Source organism: Glossina fuscipes, unplaced genomic scaffold (assembly GCF_014805625.2).
Source record: "Glossina fuscipes isolate IAEA_lab_2018 unplaced genomic scaffold, Yale_Gfus_2 0, whole genome shotgun sequence".
NCBI lineage: Eukaryota > Metazoa > Arthropoda > Insecta > Diptera > Glossinidae > Glossina > Glossina fuscipes.
In genome coordinates this window covers 32,416,226-32,437,485 of record NW_023998414.1, presented here as the reverse complement: position 1 = coordinate 32,437,485, position 21,260 = coordinate 32,416,226, and the positions used below count along the sequence as shown (strand labels likewise).

General features: G+C 32.2%; 3 protein-coding genes across 4 annotated transcripts in view; 2 read left to right on the top strand and 1 right to left on the bottom strand.

The window, feature by feature from the left end:
• LOC119639265 (aminoacylase-1-like) overlaps positions 1-2,053 on the top strand; it is an 8,300-nt gene extending 6,247 nt beyond the window's left edge. For both annotated transcript variants that reach the window (XM_038036557.1, XM_038036565.1), the window contains exons 3-7: positions 460-804; positions 874-1,020; positions 1,092-1,375; positions 1,450-1,583; positions 1,656-2,053. In XM_038036557.1, the coding sequence (XP_037892485.1) occupies positions 460-804; positions 874-1,020; positions 1,092-1,375; positions 1,450-1,583; positions 1,656-1,860 (1,115 nt within the window). In that variant the 3' untranslated portion in view covers positions 1,861-2,053. The remainder of the gene's footprint in view (positions 1-459; positions 805-873; positions 1,021-1,091; positions 1,376-1,449; positions 1,584-1,655) is intronic.
• A 3,541-nt stretch (positions 2,054-5,594) lies between these two features.
• On the bottom strand, positions 5,595-10,303 carry LOC119644590 (stomatin-like). Its single transcript, XM_038044194.1, has 5 exons — positions 10,159-10,303; positions 7,021-7,168; positions 6,604-6,969; positions 5,787-5,952; positions 5,595-5,711 (listed from the first exon to the last, which is right to left on the bottom strand). The coding sequence occupies exons 1-5, from the start codon at positions 10,301-10,303 to the stop codon at positions 5,595-5,597; spliced, it is 942 nt and encodes a 313-aa protein (XP_037900122.1).
• Positions 10,304-10,559: 256 nt separating this feature from the next.
• Positions 10,560-20,883, top strand: LOC119638563 (cell division cycle and apoptosis regulator protein 1-like). The gene is made up of 12 exons (XM_038035434.1): positions 10,560-11,313; positions 11,409-11,683; positions 13,392-13,895; positions 14,765-15,218; positions 15,889-15,994; positions 17,688-18,109; positions 18,387-18,578; positions 18,648-19,216; positions 19,302-19,489; positions 19,930-20,165; positions 20,268-20,359; positions 20,433-20,883. The coding sequence occupies exons 1-12, from the start codon at positions 10,630-10,632 to the stop codon at positions 20,797-20,799; spliced, it is 4,089 nt and encodes a 1,362-aa protein (XP_037891362.1). The 5' UTR covers positions 10,560-10,629; the 3' UTR covers positions 20,800-20,883.
• The last annotated feature ends 377 nt before the right edge of the window (positions 20,884-21,260 follow it).

The following is a 21,260-nucleotide window of genomic DNA, read 5'->3' as shown; positions in this document are numbered from 1 at the left end:
TATCTATATATATATATATATATATATATATATATATATATATATATAGATACTACTATCTACTATGTATATAGATACTACTATTGTTCTATGTAAGAATAATGAGCAAAATAATTGGGAGCCGCTTCATACGGAAGAAGTCGGGACTATGCATTCAAAGCTATAACAGTTTATCATGTTCCAAGTAAGAAATGAAAGGAGAGGTTAGGCTGGTGTTTTTTTGGTTTAAAATAATATATATTTATATGTATATATATATATATATATATATATGTTATAGTAACAATAAACTCATAGTAAGGTCGTAGTGTTCCTAATTAGAATGTACCTTATTATAAGTAGTATTATGGCTCCATAAACACAAAGCTTTGTACTTCCACGCTCATGCATATAAAAAAAAAAAAAGAAAGAAAAGAAAACACGATTTTAAAAACTAGTCGGTATTTTTTATCATTGCAGCACCTTGCGTCGAGTTCCTTAAAAAACAAGCCAACAAGCTTGGTTTGCCGTTTAAAATTTATCATCCAGCTCAAGAAACAAAACCGGTTGTAATTATAACATGGAAAGGTACTCAACCAGAACTGCCCTCAATAATATTAAATTCACATATGGATGTAGTACCGGTATTTCCCGAAATGTGGAAACATAAGCCATTTTCCGCTGATATTGATAAAGATGGTAAAATATATGCACGTGGAACGCAGGATATGAAATGTGTGGGAATGCAATATTTGGCTGCCATAAGAGCTTTAAAGAGCGGTGGTGCTACACTTAAAAGAACACTGCATGTTATGTACGTACCAGGTGCGTATATTGCGAACATATATTCTTAACGATAAAAATTATTTAATATTTTAACAATAATTTATCTAGATGAAGAAATTGGTGGACATTTGGGTATGGAGGCTTTTGTTAAAACTGATGATTTTAAAAAACTTAATATCGGATTCTCATTAGATGAAGGCTTAGCTTCCGAAACTGAAGTTTTTCCAATTTTCTATGCTGAACGCAGCATATGGCGTTAGTATTTTTTTAAATATCATATATATTTTTAAAATTGAAAAAGAATTTTTTAAATAATTATTTTTAAGAAATTCATTTTAAAATCAACGGCAATGCTGGTCATGGCTCGCTACTTTTAAATAATACTGCTGGTGAAAAACTTCATTATTTATTGGATAAAATGATGGCATTTCGCAAAGCTGAAGCCCTTCGCTTACAATTAAATCCTCAACTCAATATTGGTGATGTAACTACAGTCAACTTAACCCGCATTAATGGCGGCGTGCAAAGCAATGTGATACCTCCCCAAATGGAGGCTGTATTTGATATAAGATTAGCCGTACATATAGATCATAGTGTATTTGAAAAGCAGGTTAGTTTTTCTCAATTTTTCTCACATTACATGTTTATCAACAAAAAAAAAAAAAAAAAAAAAAAAAAAATTAGTTAAATCAATGGTGTAAGGAAGCTGGCGGTGACATCGAACTTGAGTTTGAACAGAAAGAGCCCAAAATAGAGGCAACTAAGTTGGATGATTCAAATATTTATTGGTTGGCACTCAAGAAATGTCTTGACGATTTGTAAGCAAAGAAACATATAATCGCATAATTTCAAATATTTAATTTACCCGTTTATGCTAATCTACTTAACAGGGGCTTACATTGCGGTACACGTGTTTTCCCCGGTGGAACTGATAGCCGCTATATACGCGAAGCCGGCATACCATCAATTGGCTTTTCACCCATGAATAACACTCCAGTTTTACTTCATGATCATAATGAATTTATTAAGGCTGATACTTATCTTCAAGGTATTGAAATCTATAAGAAACTCATTCCAGCCGTAGCGAACGCCTAAAAACAAAAACATAAACAAAAAAACAAAAAAATAACACATTGCCTTCAACGAATTGCTACTATTGTTTACCACAATCTAAAAATAAATAAAAAAATGAAGAAAACTTTTTCTGAATTACTTTTAAATCGAAAGTATTTGCCCTAAATAAACATTTCATTTATTTCTATTTTTGAAAACGAATTAAATAATTAATTGCATTTCAAGTAATTTATTCAATTTTTTTTTTTTTTTTTTGTTTTTTTTTTGAAAATAATTCTAGTTAGCTCTCTAGTTCACTCTTTCACATGCCACCAAAAAAAAAAAAGAAGAAAACGAATGGATCTTGCTTCTGTAATTTGTATTATCCTTTCCTTAGCCTGAAAACGTCCTGAAAAATAAATTGTAAAGTGAAAAACATAAGTTAGAAAAAATATTTCAATTTTCGTTAAACAAAATTGCATAATAATATTACATTTGAATATAATACGTAATAATACAAGTAAGTAAATAAGTGAAATTATATTTGATTATTATTGTCTTATGCCCGAGAATGTACAATAAAAGCTCCTTATTCGCAAGGGATACGTTCCATAAAAATGCCGCCAATACAGAAACCGCGAATATGGAATCGTAATTTATATGGGTATTATAGGCGATCCATTCTTAGGTGATAAAATAAAAAAAATAAAAAAAAATCAATTTAATTGAATGCGAATGTGCATTTGGTCAAAAACCGCGAATAAAGAAATTTATAACTGCGAATATGGGAAATGGTCGCGAATAGGGAGCTTTTCCTCTATATGCCAAGTTTTAGTTTTCAAATTTCAAAATTTTGCAAACTTATTTCAATTATTTTGTATTACAGTACCGTTAAAAATGAATAATAATTTTGTCATCTTGTTACGCAATATAAAGAAAAAGTAACTGTAGACAACAGAGGTGTAATAAATGGGAAAATATATCCATTTATAAAGGTCTCCTTAGCCATCTGCAGTATGGTCTATTTACACTCTACATCACTTGTGGTGAAAGTATATATTACGTTTGTGCGTGTGTGTGTGTATATATAACACCCAGAAAAACTTCATCGATATAAGCTTGTCCGTCCGTGTATCGATGTTTTATTCATATGTTCAACCTATAAGTCACAATTTTTGAGATATTTTTGAATGAACTGACATGTTTTCTTTCAAATGCAAGCTGCTGGGATTGGAGCACTTTTTTGATCGCTTTCCATATACCGCATTGTTATAAAAAATCGTCAATGAACAACAAATTAGTGTAACAAAATAATTGATCGCAGAAAATAGTACAATTTATCGTGCAATTTAACGTATATTCTTAAGGATAAGTGTGTACTGTTCAACGAAGCCATGGTGCCAGCTGTAATAAAAGCTTAGCTGTCCTATGCAGCGATTCATTTCATCTACTATGGTAATGTAGAAAATTGCTAAATAATATGCAAACATTTTACATCGAGTTTACCAAGATGTTAAGGTCGCTCAGCTCGATTCTTTCGGATCGTTGCGTGTACTTCGATTTTGAAAGTTTCAGACACTATTGAGTTCTTTGCATTTTTTTTTTTTTTTTGGTTTCTTCTGAACTGTGACGATTCGTTCTTTACGCGGTATTCCCTGCGCGATTTTGAAATAACATGGTTCACCAATAAGAGCAAATACACTTTTTTACACTATATACTACACTACTACACTATTTACTAAACCAAGAATTGAATGTATGTTATTTCGTTTTTGCATTTAGTTGTAAGGGAAATCTCACAGTGATGTAAATATATGATTTATCACATCCCTTATCGCGCGTCAACACATTCCCACGCACAGTAAAACATTATTTCGTACGATGCAAGCGTATGAAGTGCAACTCTCAATTGTTTTCCGCTCACTTATACCAACATGTTCTATTAATCTAAAAAATGTCTTTGCCTATATTTTAACTTATGTTGGTCATTAGTCCTAGAATGCTTGCGTTATCGTTTGTTTCCTTTATCAGATTTCGATGTCAAGTGATTTAGATTAGAAAATTAATAGCACTCTGAGCGAATGAAATATGATCCGGAATGAACCAGAAATCACGAAGGTGAACATCCTACCATTACAACGTTGTTACATAAATATAATTAATCTTCTTCCTTTTTTCTATCTCTCCCCGCTTGCGTTTGGCTTATCAATTTCTATAAAAGTTAGGATTACTTTCACCTCTTTACTCCCATCGGTTGTTGAAGTATAACGCTTTTAGATTATTAGAAGGCAATGGCATGATAAGGAGTTTGTACGTAAGTAAATCTCTCTCGAAGCTAATTACAATAGATATAGATGCACTCTTAATCAAAAGTCGTAAAATATTAATTAGTTATGGGAAAACTCAATCGAGTAAAAGTTCATTATAAGCAAACGATGAGCTTTCTCAGTCTTTGAAATTCAAGACGCATTAATTAACATCATTGCCGATCGCGTCTAAAATCTAGAATCTTAATAATTTATCGTTAATATTGCATTCTCCTATATTCTGCTATACATATATATATATATATATATATATATAGATATGTCTCCATTGTAAGTCAATATATTGCTTACTAAATAGGGCGCTATACTCTTCTCTTATGAGTTTATGAGGTTATATTTCTCATTTGTTTTTTTCATCTCTTTTCAAATACTTTTCCTCTATAAAATCTTGTAATGCATTATATTTAAATATATGCAATATATTTTTTTTTTCCTTACTTGATTGTGCTTTTTATTTTTATTTTGCTTCTTTGAAAGTTACTTAATTAATGGTGCAGTCATATATAGATTGGAATGAGATTCGTTTCCCCTTTGAAGCATGAGCATACAAATGTAATGAATCGCTTACAGCCCATCACAATGTTAGGTTGAAATTTCCGTTACTTCTCTATTAAACAACAAAACAACCAAAAAAAACGGAAAGAAACAAAAACAAATGAGAGAATATGAGCATCGAAAGAAAAAAATAAATAAATAAATAAAGACTTACCGAGATATTTCTTAATTAAATCGGTTGGGAATGGCAGAATAATTGTGTGATTATTTTTGTTTGAAATTGTACTTATAGTTTGAAGATAACGTAACTAAAAATGGAGGAAAATTTTTGATGAAAAATGTTAAATCATTTTTTCTTAAAATAAATGTTAACCTGTAAAGAAATAGGATTGGCTTCCATTACTTCAGAGGCTAACTTTAAATTTTCAGATGCTATTAATTCACCGTTAGCAGCTACTACTTTAGCTTCAGCTTCTCGACGAGCTTCCTGTTCGGCAGCCATAGCCTTTTGCATACTCACGGGCAAACTTATTTGCTTGCTATTATTTAATTATTAAAAGGTAGTAGTATTAACAATATATTTGTAGAAGAGATTTTGCAAGATCCCGTTGCCCATCTCGCTTACTCACGAGAATTGAAATATATTTGAAATATATTGAAATATATATATTTGTACTTAAATTCAAGAGCCGACTTGAATAAGAAAAATGAAGTTCGCCTGCAATCTCTCGACATACATATAAAATAAATTTAAGAAAATTACTCTAAAAGACTATATAGTGAACTATATAGTGAATTGACGGTTAAATTCAAAATTAACGAAAGGATGGATGTGTGCTATTTATTGACGTAAGCTTACGAGAACACAAGTTTCGCGTTAAAGGGAATACAATTTTCTGATTTGTTTCGTTTTTTTTTTTTTTTTTCATTTTTGAGGTAAAAATTCTCCTTTAATCAAAATTTAGATTTTGCGCTAATAGTGCTAGTGGGCATAACTTCTATAGGGAAGGGAAAGATAATTGTTGAATTCTTTTCACTGGAAACAGTTGACAATGTTTGCAGATATCTTAACTAAAACGAAATATGAAAACAGATTAGAAGAATCGCAAAAAAACATACATTTATTTGGAGGAATTAGGAAGATACCTGCAAGGTAATCGGATTACTAGCCATAACATCGGAAGCTTGTTTTAAAGCGCGAGATGCGTTCAATTCCCCTTCGGCCGCTACAATTTTTGCTTTAGCTTCACGTAACGCTTCAGCTTCGGCAGCCATTGCTCTTTGCATAGAAGTTGGCAGACGCAAATCGGTCCTGCAATAATTTTTGGAAAATCATCATTTGACTTAAGAAAAAACCATAGAGCTCGTAAGTACGGACCGACAGATGCAAAAAAAAAAAAAAAAAAACATTGCCAGCACAAGATCTAAAAGGAGATATACTCGGCTTCAAACCCATTTTTATATCTATTATCAATATTATTTCCTCTGAAAGAAATATTAATGCAAAATAGACTGATCTCCTCTAAATGATTAGTGAAAAATTTCAACAATTTATTGGTTTTACGTATAGTGCTCCATTATAATCATATCGCGGAGAAAATTCAATTTAATGCTTACTATAAATGCGAATTCTAAACTTATTTGAATATCACGACATTTTTCTAGCCTTGATTTCATATATCCGTAAAACTATCTCAGCTATTTTCACTACGATACTTTTTGAATCAATTCAATGTATTTTGATATTTAACTGCTTCGAATAGGGACGTTTGATCAAATCTAAACCGGCATAGAACTCTAGATAGGAAACCAATAAAACCTTCAATGATGGCAGGCTGGTTACAAATATATACCGAGATAGGTAAAAGCGCAGATATTATCAATATGAAAACAAAATAAATAAAGAAATAAAAATAAAAAAAAATAAATAAAAATTAAAGGGACAATTTTGTAAAGTACTCACATCTCTACGCGTTCAACTTTTACACCCCAAGCGTCGGTGGCGTCATCCAAAATTTTTTCAATAGTTTTCGATAGAGTTTCTTTCGCCGTTAACATTTCCATAAGATTTTTCGTGCCAATTACATTACGAAGGGTAGTTTGCGCTAAAAGTCTTGTTGATTCAGTAACGTCGGCCACTTGCAATACCGAATCTAATGGATTCCGTATACTATAATAAACTACAGCGTCCACCGAAATCGTAACCGAATCTTTAGTAAGAATTTCCTGAGGTTCTACATCAAATGCTTTTGTACGCATATCGACCTTATAATATTCATCGACACAGGGCAACAAAAACAAAACACCAGGACCAAACATTCCACGTTTTCTATAAAACAATTATGTTATATCAAAATAATTATTCATATCATTTATTTACCGTAGACGACCCAAACGTAATATAACTACACGTTCGTATTCTTTTACTGTAGTTATACAACAGAATACCGCAACGGGAAATAATATCAACACAACCAAATACGAAAGTGCGATTAAAATTGTTTCACTGCGGGGTGTTGACTCGGTAGCTGTAACAGTTAAACAGAATTAATACGATTAGATTTCAATTAATAAGTCCGAGTTCATATTAGGAAGACTTGTAAATCGCATCGAAAAGAGGCTATGAATATATGTCAATATCAATCGCAACTGAACAGCGAAACCGAACACATTTTAATGTTTCCCCTCTTGAAAGGAAATTTTCTTCCGCTGAACGAGCTTTTATATCGAAATAAAGATATTACATAAGTCAGCAAAGAATTTCACAACGAATGTTGCCTAAAAGGGGGATAATATGGTACTCCAGGTACCGGCAGTATTTAAAGAGTAATATGAAAAAGTTATTACGATCGCATAATATCTCTCTCTGAGGACTCTATTCGTTACGTAGACAGATAGTTTCTATTTCATCGATCCCTCATCCTGTCCGTCCATCTCGCAAACGCTTACGTTTATATAGAGCTACGTACATTGCACACCGTACTTTTTGTTTCAAATCCCTCCCTTTCTACCTACTTTTGAAAATGTGACATATTAAGCACACTAAGAGACATGCGATAATTAAAAGATCATAAATAGTTCATTGAACTTACACGTATGAACAGCTCTGTGTGATTCAAAATGACTTTTCATTGGCGGGTATCGCCTTAGAGGCGATGTATCCTTTATGTTAGGTAGAATTTCACGATCCATTGCAAATAATTTTAATTTTATAACAAATTTAAGACAAAAAAAAATAAATAAATAAATTAATTAAAATTTAGATGATGTTTCAAAAAGAAAACAATAACAAAAAAAAAAACATAGAAGAAAAACAATATAAGGGAAACAAAGCAGGTAAGAAATCTATGTACGCCTTAGCACGAATCTCGGATACCCATTGTATTCCAAAAAGATTGACAGTTTAAATTGCCAACAATTCATTTAAGCGCCGAATGCGATCTGCTCTGAAAATTTCTTGTATTGCATTTGAAAAGACAGTTCCGCCGTGACCTCGAAATGTTCAATTCGTTTTTTTTTTTTCACCTGGACTAGACAGGGCATGTTTACTTTAAGACTTGTTTAGTACTTGAATTAAAATATTTGTACTAAATTTATAAATTTATACTATATATATCATATTAATTTTATTTATTGCATTTTTCAGAATTTTGAAAATAAGCTCCGTCTCCTCTGATATAAATTTTCGAATGATTTTTAGCAAATAAATTCATGTTATTACGTAACGGTACAGCAAAAAAAAAAAACAGGCATTGTGCTCAACTGAACTCCTGATTACAAAAAAAAGAGCCAAACTTCATTTACTTCATTTACTCTGAGAATATATCGTATATATAAATGTGGATACTCCCTAGTCGGCGTGGTTGATTTTTTCTATTTTTGTGGAATAATTTTATAGAAAATTTATATCGCGTATCTGTTGTAGTTTATGAGCAACGAGCAAAACACACGGGAAACAAAGATGTTCTGAGTTTTAATTTTATAGATATGTGGGTGTTTTAAGCGTGTTCTTTGATCTCTTTGGGCCATTTTAAAACTCTTTGGCAAATTTGTAAGCGATATCTTTTTCTCTGCGAACGGTAGATTTGTGCCACAGATACAACACAGCTGGACAGACGGATAGACGAACAGATGCATATGCTTCGGTACATTCCGAATTTGGAAATGGTCAAAACCGCTGAACCTTCTTTTTGGGCGTTGCAAACATTTTGACTACCATCCAAAACAAGTTCCCCAACTTTGCAATATCTGTCGAACGAAAGTCCTTCATTCTATAAATATAATATTTTTTCGACATATATTTTTGCTTATATTTATATCGATTTTCTTATAAAAATAATATGGTAACGCAGTTTCTCATTGAACTTAATTGTTGGGATTTATTAGCCCCGGATAACCAAATAACGCAACATTGTGTTTAAAACCGAAATTATCTCCCATTGTTTTATCAACAAGTAGGTATAGAGAATTTGTCTTTCTCAAAATAAAATAAAATCAATGGAGGCTGACATAAGGTAACTTCGCTTGTATTTCCACGCCTGGGGGACACATTTCATTTGCAAAATTTCAATAAATTATGTATATAAAATAAATTTTAGTTGATAAATATGTAAAATATAGTAAACTTTTTATTTATTACATTTCCCACAAAATCAAACAGTGTGGCATGATTGTTACGCAGTAATCGCTTAGAAATAAGCTGTAATGTGTATCAAAGTTTGATACGACTTGAAGAACACGAACAAGAATATTTCTCTATTTTTTTCGATAAGTTTTTCGTTATTTCAAAAGATTTTCACAATACACAATATTTATAGAATCCGTGGAGAATTGTGAGTAAAGAAACCATAACACCATAATGTTTACGCGAATTGTCTAAATCTGTTTATGTGGATATAATTAAATAATACTAACCTAGAAAAAATAGATTTAAAAAAAAAAAGCTTTGGAATAATAGTTTGGAATAAAAATTGTTCATTCTGTTCTTCGGGTTACTTATATAACATATAAAGCAGCCCATAGCCGAATTCTAAATTATCTTATATCCTTTTTGACAATGTAATAATAAACTTGTGAATTCCTTTACGATTTTATGAAAAATAATGATAATAATAGACAATAAAAATTCCCCCTTGATACCACTAACTTGTTTTAGAATAGAATTCAATTACTTTATAATTTTACGATAAATGAATTAATATAAAATGATGTAAACAGAAGAATATATACATTTTCTTTGGAGCGAATTTTGGATTTCTATCATCTTAAACAAAAATAAGCAAAAACTAAAAATTGTTGACTTTATTAAAGCAAAGCTATTATTACAATTTTTTTTTCCTTTTTTGACTGTCGTGAGCAGGTTTTTCGGTCAGTTACCACTGTTTCAAACTACACGATATTGCGAATTGTAACAGACATCGCTGAATAACTTGGCTGACAAGGTCTCATATTTATAAAGAAAATGTGTGCATTGTGAGATGAGCATAAAAGGCGCAATTATTTTAGATTTAAAACTTACTGGTTCGAACTGGTTTGATAGATTTATAAGCGTTGTACGATTGCATATTATGCATATCGTTCAGCAAGCGCCGTTGCTTGGTATAGTTTCTATTATTATTAATTAGTGCATTTTGACTGGGACGAGGCAATGTTTCCAATTCCATTTCACCTAATTCCTGCAATTAATACACGATACAAATTTTGACACACAAAACTTAAAAAAAATGAAATCAATAAAATGAAAATCGAAATCGTTTAAATATTATAAATTACATAGAAAATTTTGCGATATAATAAAACTATTATCGATAGGATTATCGACTAAATATTATAGCGGCAGGAGCTCGGCAACTCTACTCATCACTGACCTTTTACAGTGGCAATATTTTATGTGAGGTGGTCGGCATTTTTTCTTCTCATTCAAAGAAAAAATTGTAAAAGCTTTTAAAGATTTAAAACAGCAATAAAACTGTAAAAAAATACATAGAAAATGTCGTTTGCTGGACAATCGAGTGCGCCTTGGCAACGCAATGTAATGCAAGGACATCCTCAGGGTGGTGCCTTCCATCAGGGTCCGCCGCAAATGTTTATGCAAGCGCCGCAACAAAATAACATGGCTGCCTTTGGCGGCGGCGGTATGGCTTCTGGTGGCAATATGTTTCCGTCAGGTGGCGGTGGATCAGTATCATATCCGCAACCCAGAACCGGTTTAAATCCGGTTGCATTTCAACAAGGTACAGGTGGTGGAAGTGGTGGTGGCGGCGGGCAAGCACAGCATTACAACTCCATTGGCACAGTGACAAAAATCAATAATGAATGCGGCTTAGTCAATGATGAAGTATTCTTCTATCGCAACGTTTGCAAGGGCCCAGAACCAAAATTAGGCGATCGTGTAATATTTGAGGCTACTTATTCAAATACTGGGCAATTTAAATGGAACGCTACACGCATACAACTAATGCAACATCAACCGCAGCCATTGATGGGTTCGGGTAAAGGCTACAATTCCATATCGGCCAATGATTACCAACGTGGTGGTCCATTGGGTAGACATAATTCACCGAAACGAGGCATATCACCGATTCGTGGTGGCGCAGATCGTCATAGCCGACATGAAAGGGAACGTCGCGAAAGAGAACGGGATCGTCCTCGCCGTTCCAGGGAAAGAGATGAGGTATGTAAAAGAAATAATAAAAGGATATTTTTTTTATTGAAGTAAAGAACAGAAAGAAAACTCACACATAAATTTAAATATGCATGGAATTGCAGGATGAACACGAACGCAAACGTCGTCGCGAAGAACGAAGTCGTGAACGTGTTGGTGCTCGCACCGGTATTGAAGGTAGAAGCGCCGCAGCTGTTGCGACTGGACGTGGAGAAAGAGAACGTGAACGTCATGACTCTACTAGGCGTGAACGTGAAGAGAGGGAAAGAGAAAATGAACGTACACGTGAAAGAGATCATCAGCGTTTGGTAACTAAAGGAAGACGTAATCGCCCTATTCGTCGCTATATGGTGCAGATACCCAAATTTCAGTTGGCCTAGTAAGTTGAACTCAGGCGTGTATTAATGATACATTTTCCATTTATTTCTTTGCAATACCCATCTCAGCTGCTATCTTAAATTTGCAAAGTGCACGTTTCCTATTGAAAGTAAAGCAAGCATATGTTTTATCAATTAATGAAAAACATTACAATCGATTAAACACCTTTTACTTTTTGGAGTAACAAACCATGTCTTGGTCTAGTCGCTTTACTTTCGTTAGATTCAGTTAAATTAACCTATGGATTCAACCTCAATTGTTAGAAATCTAAAAATTACAATTGCGCCCATTAGAGTTGTTTGTGTAATAAATATTCGATCATCTTACTATACCAACTCTGTGGATAAATCATATATGATAACATTTCTAAATTTCATCAGATCTCGTGTTGCACTTATTATAACCATCACCGAGACATGGATATATTCGTTTTGTCAAAGCGTTTGCATCGTCTGTCTGTAATCTTTTAATTTGGCAGAAACATTTGAGGTTCTTGAGGGTTGAAGGACGCGTATACAGTGCCGAAGTAAATTGAAAGCACGTTTGTTTTTTAAAACGAGTAAAAAATTGGTTTTGTGGTTATCCCTCATAAACTACAGCAGATTAATCTACAAGAATTCGAACGTATATTCTATGGGCGACGTTGTCGTACTTTTACAAAAATGAAAAAATATGTCACTTCTGCCCAATATTGTAGTTTATCAAAATGGAATTTTTTTTTTTACACCTATAGAACGTCCAGAAGTAATGCTCAAAAACCCCCCAAAAAACATATAAATTCTTGGCTAATTTTAGACTCGAAATGCACCTAATCATGTTCGTATGTCCGTCTGCCCAACTGTGTAGTAGCTGTGCTAAGCATTGTCCCGTTCGCAAAAAACGAGATATCGTATACAAATTTGCAAAAAAATTTGAAAATGACGCATACCGGTCAAAGGCAACGTAAAGAAACAGAATCCACGAAGCAATTTTGTAGAGTATGAAAATGAAGTTCTTCTTCCTTTTTTTCTTTTTCTTTCTTTTTTTTCTTTAAGATAACGTTAATGGGTATAGAACATTTGGTCACGACCGAATATAATTTTCTTACTTGTTTTGGTTTAAAAACATCTCAATGTTTATAAGGCAGGAGCTAGGCCTTTATAATCACTACCTTAAGCCATTATTTTAAATTTAGTTAATTGAAGTGTTAATTGTGGACCTGTCAGTTGATCTAAAAATGGTAAAAGATATGTTCGATTTTTTTCGTCGTATCCCAAATATATTTCAGAGTGCTTGGATAGTATGAAATGGTTGTGAGAACAACGGACCCTCGAATCTGGCTTGAAAAATAATATATAATTTAACTATTAAGATTGAAAAAATCGAAAAAATTATAAGAACGGAACCATATACTTACTGATGGTTTCTACGGTAAGGTAAGAAACACAAAATACTCGCCAATAAATTTGTAATAGAAAACTTTGACTGCGTTTACATATTCTTGATTGAATTAGAAAGATCATTGAAATTGAAAATATATTTAATATATCGGGAAAGATGATTACAGTGATTCAAGTTTGCGATTTTCGCGTATTCATTCAAGTGAATATAGTTTTCTTGGTTTTTTGAGTTTTTTTTATTAATATTTCAAAAAAAAATTTTTTTTTTTTTTTTTTTAAAGAACTTTTTATGCAACTATTTTCTCACATATTTCGTATGTTTGTTTTTAGCAAATCCGCCGATGTACAGAAATTGCGTCAGCGCTATTCAACTTTGTACATACCGTCAGATTTTTTCCACGCTAACATTAAATGGCCGCAAACATTTGCCCTTGATAATCCTTTTTCAATGCGGCGTCCATGCCAATTTCATATAATGCACAAACTTGTTGAAACGCCGTTTGAGCAAAAATCGGAACTTTTAGAACCGAGCGATGCGAACTATTTATACTCAGCTAAAGTGATGTTATTGTCTTTGCCAACTATTGCCGAATTGTATGAAAAGTGCTTTGAAAAAGATGATGATGATGTCGATCATCACGCTGTGCATCCATCTCGTTTAATCAGCTTTTTAGTTGGTGTTCGAGGTCGCAATGAGCCAATGGCAATTGGGGGACCTTGGAGTCCATCTCTCGATGGTGAAAATCCTGATAAAGATCCGGCTGTATTAATACGGACAGCTATACGTACTTGTAAGGCGCTAACTGGCGTTGATTTATCCAATTGCACACAATGGTATGTAGACGTATAAAATTACGCTGAATGAAATGAAACAGTGTATATGTGTGTTCTTCTCAAACATTACAATTCAGGAATTTATTCATGCCTGTTTTTCGTGAGGTATTACTAAAGAATTTTAGATAAGCCTTTAGCAATACCCCAAAAATTGTGGCATGGTGTTGCATACGACGACACCATGATATGATGCGGAGAATTATTATTATTTTTTTTTTTTTTTTTTTTTATATATATATATATATATATATAATAGTCGTAGGTTAATCTGACAACAACCACAACAAACCTAAACATTTCTTGATTTTTTCAGCCAATTCTCTGAAATTTAATAATTTTTCGAAATATAAGCTTAAAACAAAAAAAAAAATAAGTACTTGGTTTTTGTCACAATCCTTATGATTTGTTTTCTTTCTTTTTCCATGTTCGTATACGCGACCAAATATAAAAAAAACCAAAATAAACCCAATAAACTAACATCACCACATTTGTTTCTTCCCAATGATGTTGGTGGTGGTAACATACAAAAAAATATATACCAAAAAATATATAAAAATTTGAATACACAAAACCAACTAAATAAAAAACCCTTCAACGATGTGACTGAATGATATCGGACGGATGGATGAATGGATTTCTTGGATCGCTTGGCGCTAATCGATGTCAACCCAAATATTTACGCTGATATGTATGTTTTAACATCTCATTCATATCTTGTTCTTTGTCATTGAACACATACGTGGGTATTCATCGAAAATGTTGGTTTAATTTGGTGTTGGTGGTCTGGTCGTCTCACGTTGATGTACACTGGTCTGATCAACGTTGTTTGTATTTATGCAATTCAACATTTGTACTCTGCTGTGTGCTAGGTATCGCTTTTTGGAACTTTATTATCATCGCACCGAGTATAAGAATATGGAGAAAGATGGTCCTCCACGTGTTGAGACAGTTGTTATTTTTCTGCCCGACGTTCACTCGTGCATGCCCAGCATCAGCGATTGGCAAAATCTTACACAAACCTATAAGGCTGCTGTGGAGAATGCAATTGCTCGTCGCACCGCTGCCGCTAATAAAGCCATTACTGCCGCAACGTCAGAGGAGGATTCGAAATCTATGGCTGCTGGTGAAAAATCAACGTTGGCTGAAAAGGTTGCTGAGGGTGATGATGGTAATGAAAGTGCAACCATTTCAGTCGCTAATCAAGAAGAAGAAATAACATCTGCAACAGAATTTACCATGGATGAGGCTGATTCTAACAATGACGAGGCTGCTGCTGCTATCTCCTCGGACACCGGTGCTGCTACGGAGGCGGTTGAAGAAAATGTAACTTACCAAGCCGGTGATGTGTTAATCATAAAAGAAAAGGCACACTCAGGCTAATCTTTATATATACATATGCTAAATATCTCTAAGTTTTAGTGTTTAAATTTATCTCTTTTTTTTTTTTTTATAGATGATGCTAAGTACCACTTATCAATTAGGTCCAATATATGTAAATATATATATGTATATATATATATATATATCTATATATAATAGATATATTTGTATACGTATATATACATATGCACGTATATATATATATATATATATATATATGTACATAAATATTATTCCAAAATCCTTAATATTGAGCTCTGAATTGTCATTCAGAAGACAGTCAGTTGTCACTTTCGAAAATCTAATCATTCTCCTTCATATACTTCTCAAAAAGGCTGCCTTTTCTTAAGTCATTAAATTTAGAATCTATGCTCTAATAATTCTTTACAAGCTGTTCTTATACACACGAAACATTCGCATAAGTATGTTTTGTGTTGTCTAGAAACCGCTTCTTCTTTAACTCGTCACTTCGCTTACTCAGCTATTCTTAAAGGCAGCTTCTCTTTATTACAAAAAGATATATTCAACTATATAAGAATTTTTGATTTAAATAGATGTGTTGTGACTATAATAGCGATTCTAGTTTATACTAATATATTTGTTATCATTACAGGAAGAGCCAGCTCCCGAACCTACACATTATACGTTATTGGATTTAAAAAGCATGAAAGTTCAGGAGATACGTGACGAGCTATTGGCGCGTAATTTATCAGATAAGGGTAAGTTTTTATGCCAAGCATTTTCCCATTTAAACGATAAAATGGGAAAAAGGAAAACAAAAAATGCATCGTAAATGATTTTTGCGAAAAAAATCGAACAAGCACCCTCGGATAGCTCTCTCCACCATTAAAGAAAATATTAACTATCCTCAGTTCAAGTGCAATTTAATTTTTATATAAAATCGTTTAATTTAAGATTTAATTATTGAATTAATTAGAATAAGGAATTTGAAATTTTGACATAAACGTTGACATTAGGAAAAACTCCTGATCTAGATCTTACTGCCAAGTCCATGCAAATATGTGGAAAATGACAAAGTATTTTATTGCTTGCAATCGGTTCAATTAATCAATCAAAACTATTTTTGCGATGAATATCGCCAATTCAATTCCAAATTGATTGTGAATGTGTTAGTTATTTTATCATGATCAATTTTGTAATGCATTTTTACATGGCTTCCGGATAAGTCTGGAAGGTTTCCCATCCAGGTTGTAATATCCTCTTCACACATATATATGTTTTATAATAAATCGTCGTTTTCTGTCGTATATTAATAAAATTTGAAATATGCAAAAATAAAAATCCTTATGCAATAAATTGTTACCTTCAATTCAAATTCAAATTTTTAAAGTCGATTTTCGATAAAAGAATAGAAGGAGAAATTTGTTTATACCCATTACCGAAAGATGACGAGTATATTCGTTTTGTGAAAATATCTGCAACACCCAGAAAGAAAGCTACAGATATCCCATAAACTATATATATATATATTCTTGATCAGGTGTAATGTTCGTGGTAAACACTCCCCTGGTCGCAAAAATGAAGCTATCGGCCTTAAAATCGGCAAGAAGAAAATTAAAAAACAATTCGATCAAATCGCCCACGACCACAATCTCACATAATCTGCGACTATCTCTGTTTTCAAAAATAAAATTAATTTAGTAATATATATATATATTATTTATATTGTATATAAAATTAATTTAGATATATATATATATATATTAGGTTAGAAGGAAAGTTTTGTCGTATGTTAAATACGCAGGTAATTTTTCTTATAAATAAAAAAAAACATCTGGCTAGTGAGTCATTGGGATGTTTTTTGTTTTTTTTTTGTTTTTTTAGCTGCTGTATAATATAAAAGGAGGCTTTTTTACCTTTCATCATTTACTTGTGATATAAATGAAATGAAAAACATGTCAGTAGATAATGCGCATATATGACACTGTAAAAATGTATTTACCGTGGATTTGGGGATTACTTGTCAGATGTTTGATGGTTTAGTAAATTTCGTTCCGAGCAACTGAACCACCAAGAAAGTGATCGATCGATAATGATGTTTTGCGATCCATGTTGGAAAATAATCGAACAACATTAACAAGTCGAGAAATTGCAAAAGTGTTAGGCATTCATCATACGAGTATTGGAGATCACATTAAATCTCTTTCGGATTTGTGTTAAAGCAAAGTACATGAATAAAATATGAAAGAACTTTACCACCAACCTATTACGATAGTATCTAATTTTTGTTATATTTGCGTTCAAGTCAAGTCTGAGAAAATGCTTTGGTATTTTTCAATTTAAATAAATGAGTTTTTCCGATGAGACGGCCTTTATCTTTCTTCGTATGACGGCGTCGTAGACGAAGAATAGTAAGCTGCATTTCTTAATTCGTATAATTTTCATTTTTAGGTGTGCGGAATGTTGTAATGGCCCGTTTGGCTAAAGCATTAAATAACGAAAAAGCCGAAGAACTCAAAGCTAAAAAGCAGAGTAAACAAATATATAAAAATGCGGAATCTAAAGATATTAAACCAAAAAAAGAAAAAGACGACGAATGTGAGAATGATGATAAAATGGAAGTCGATACGACTAACAATGCCGGCGAAGTAAAAGCGAAGGAAGAAGGTAACAAAACCAAGTCAAATGAGAAGGAAAAAGTCAAAAAAACGAAAGAGCCAGCAAAAGTTAAAAAGGAGAAAAATAGCACTAACGGTGAAAATCAAAATAATGAAAAAGATAACAACGAGGAACAAGAAGAATGGGCTGACATGGATTTTGAAATGAGCGATATTGTCATACTCGATGAATATGATGCTAGCAAAAATCCTGAGGTAAATAACTAAACTAAACTACATCCAAATATTTCACGGACTTTTATTGTAACATTTTCGAACCAAAAAAAAAAAAAAAAAAAAAAGGAAAAAGAAGAAATTTTTAGAACGAAAGACAAAAAAAAAAAAAAGAAAAATTCAAATACTAACATAGCATAGACTAGATGTTATGCTGTCTGCTCTATTCCAGTTTTTTATTTATTCATTTATTTATTTTACTGAAAGCAATTAAAAAGAATAAAAATAAAAATAAATAAAAAAAAAATCATAATTTCAGGATGCGTCCCCGAAGGAAATGGACGAAAAAGAAAAGGCTCAATTAACTAGACGCTACACTCTACCAAATAGTCCTCATATCATAGTACATCCCAATAAAAATGCCAAAGGGGGAAAATTTGATTGTGCCGTCATGTCATTGTCAGTTTTATTGGATTATCATCCCGAAGATACGAAGGAAAGATTCTTTGAGGTTCGTTTTAGAATCGTTGCGTTTATGTTCGCATTTAATTAAAAATTGACATTTGACATTCTCTTGCAGGTTTCTTTGTTTGCCGAACTGTTCAATGAGATGTTAATGCGCGACTTTGGTTTTAATATTTATAAAGAAATATATCTTTTCAAAGAAACTCATAATGAATTGAATACTGAAAAATCGCAGGAGGAGAAAATGGAAACTGAAATTAATACGGACGATAAAGTTAAGGAAGAAAAAATAAAGGAATCGATTAAAGATGGCGGCGGTGCTGGTGACCAAGTGAAAACAAATAACGTGACAAGCGGAGGGAAAAACAGCATTAAAGAAGAGAAATCTAGTAAAGATCGTGAGGAAGATACGCAATCGATGAAATCCGAGTCACGTAAAAGAAAATTAAGCGTTAGCACATCAACAAATGGTAAAGAGAAGGAATTGCCAAAGGAGGAAAAGAAAGTTGTTGTCGTAAAGCCTCAGTTATTATTGTCATTTATCTATTTCGATACAACTCATTGCGGTTACATATTCGAAACTGATTTAGAGGATCTTTTCGCCATATTGGGCTTGAATCTGTCCCGATCGCAAATTAAAAAAGTTTTAGGCAAATTGGCCACACGCCAAGCAATTTATTATCGGTAGGATTATTTTGAAAAAAACTTAAACGCTTTGTTTTTTTTTTTTGTTTTAAATTAATTTCCATTAATTTCTTTTCATATATAGAAAACTTACCGATAAAGAGGAAACGTTAGACACAGTACCAACGATTGAAGATAATGACGATTTACCGGAAGAAGAATTGCAACGTATAGCTGCAGGAAATTGGTTTTATGAACATATATTTACCCAATCCGATCAGTACGTTGAAGAAGATGAAGAACTCGAACATGATATCGAAGAGGATAGAGATGGTAATGAGTTTTAATAAAATTTTTTAAAAGCTAAAAATTCCTAACGAATAGAAACTATTTCGTTTAGATTAAGGGCTTTGTCATATCAAATTAAATTTAGTAACAATTTTTGATTGGTAGCTTATAAAACTCAAGTAGAAAGTTTGATGACCTTTCGATAATAATTATAAAAATTTGAATAATCAAAGTTATATCTGCGCATAGTTCAATTCAGGTTAAATTTTGCGTAACATATGGGAGGGAATCTAAAAGGAAAAATATATATATACGAAAAACTGATTATCCATAAGGTGTGAAATTAATTTTCTTCCTTGCGTAACTTGAGTGCAATCATGACAATGCTGTTATTGCTGTTAGCATGAGGCACAGAAAAATTATTTCAAATTTTTGATTTTCCTTTTTTTTTTATTTTTTTTATTTTTCTTATATTGTGGCTAAAGGACTGATTAATTATCATGGTGCTGTCATACATGTGGGTAAATTGGTCGATCAAATTAAACGCACTGAAAAAAATTACTCGGATTTAGAGAAACTACACAACGATTTATTGAAGCAGCATAACGATCTACAGAAGGATCATCACAAGTCGAACGGTAAAGTCAAGGACTTGCAATCGGAAGTTAAAAGTCTTACACGTAAATTAAATGAAACAAATCAAGATTTAAATGCAGTAAATGTACGTATGATGTTTTTTTTTATTTTATAATATGCACAGAATACAAAAAAAAATTAATTAATTTTTTTTTTTTTTTTTTTTTCGATAAATTAATTAATATAGCGCAAATTCCGTGACCAAAATGCCACATTATCGTATATATATAATCGTGTAACACCCTATTTCGTTAGGGAAAAGGAACAAAAACCAGAAAAGTAAGAGAATTTGTTTTGTTTTGTTAATTAAAGACAATAATTGATATTAACTTATTATTAATTAAAATATTAGCTCAAAGGACAAAGATACTGATAAGGATAAGGATAAAGAAAAAGATAATAAGGATAAAGACAAAGAAAAGTCAAAAGAAAAAGAGAAGGAGAAAGAGAAGGAAAAGGAAAAGGATAAGGAAACCGAGAACAATAAAGAAAAGGATAAGGAAAAAAATAAAGAGAAAGAAAAATCGAAAGATGACAAAGATAAAGACAAAATTGTAAAGGAGAAAGAAACTTCATTTGTTCCCGTTGCGGCGGCCGCGAAAGGCGCGGAGAAAGTCGCGAAGAAAACTGCCGATGCAAAGACACCAAACGGTTCGAAAAAGGATAACATTACCGTCTCTGCTGCGGCCACAGCAACAAAATCTAAAGATTCCAAGTAGACTTGACGAATATTTGCATAAATTTTATAAAGGAAATGTTAAACAAAAAAGGGGCAAGCTATTGCACCATTCATATACATATACACCGTAATTTTTCTCTTTCACAAAATTCAAATAAACAGTAAACATAACTAAAATTAACTTAAAACTTAAGATTTATGAGTTTCAAAAGCTAAATGAAGTGTCATTTCATGATGTTGTTGCAAAACACCCAAATAAAAAAAAAGAAGGTTTTTGAAAACTCGTCTCAAATTAACGCGTTTTTATTTTTCATCTTGCTTGTGAATTTCAATTAAGTTATTATTATTATTATTCTTTTTCTTCTTATATATTGTTTCTATAAGAAGCGATGCCCATCCCTGACTTTTATTCTGCTTTTTAAGATTTTTATTCCGGTAAAGACGTACATATATATATTTCGAATTTTCTCTGATTTTTAAGACTCCCACGATCGTAACGAT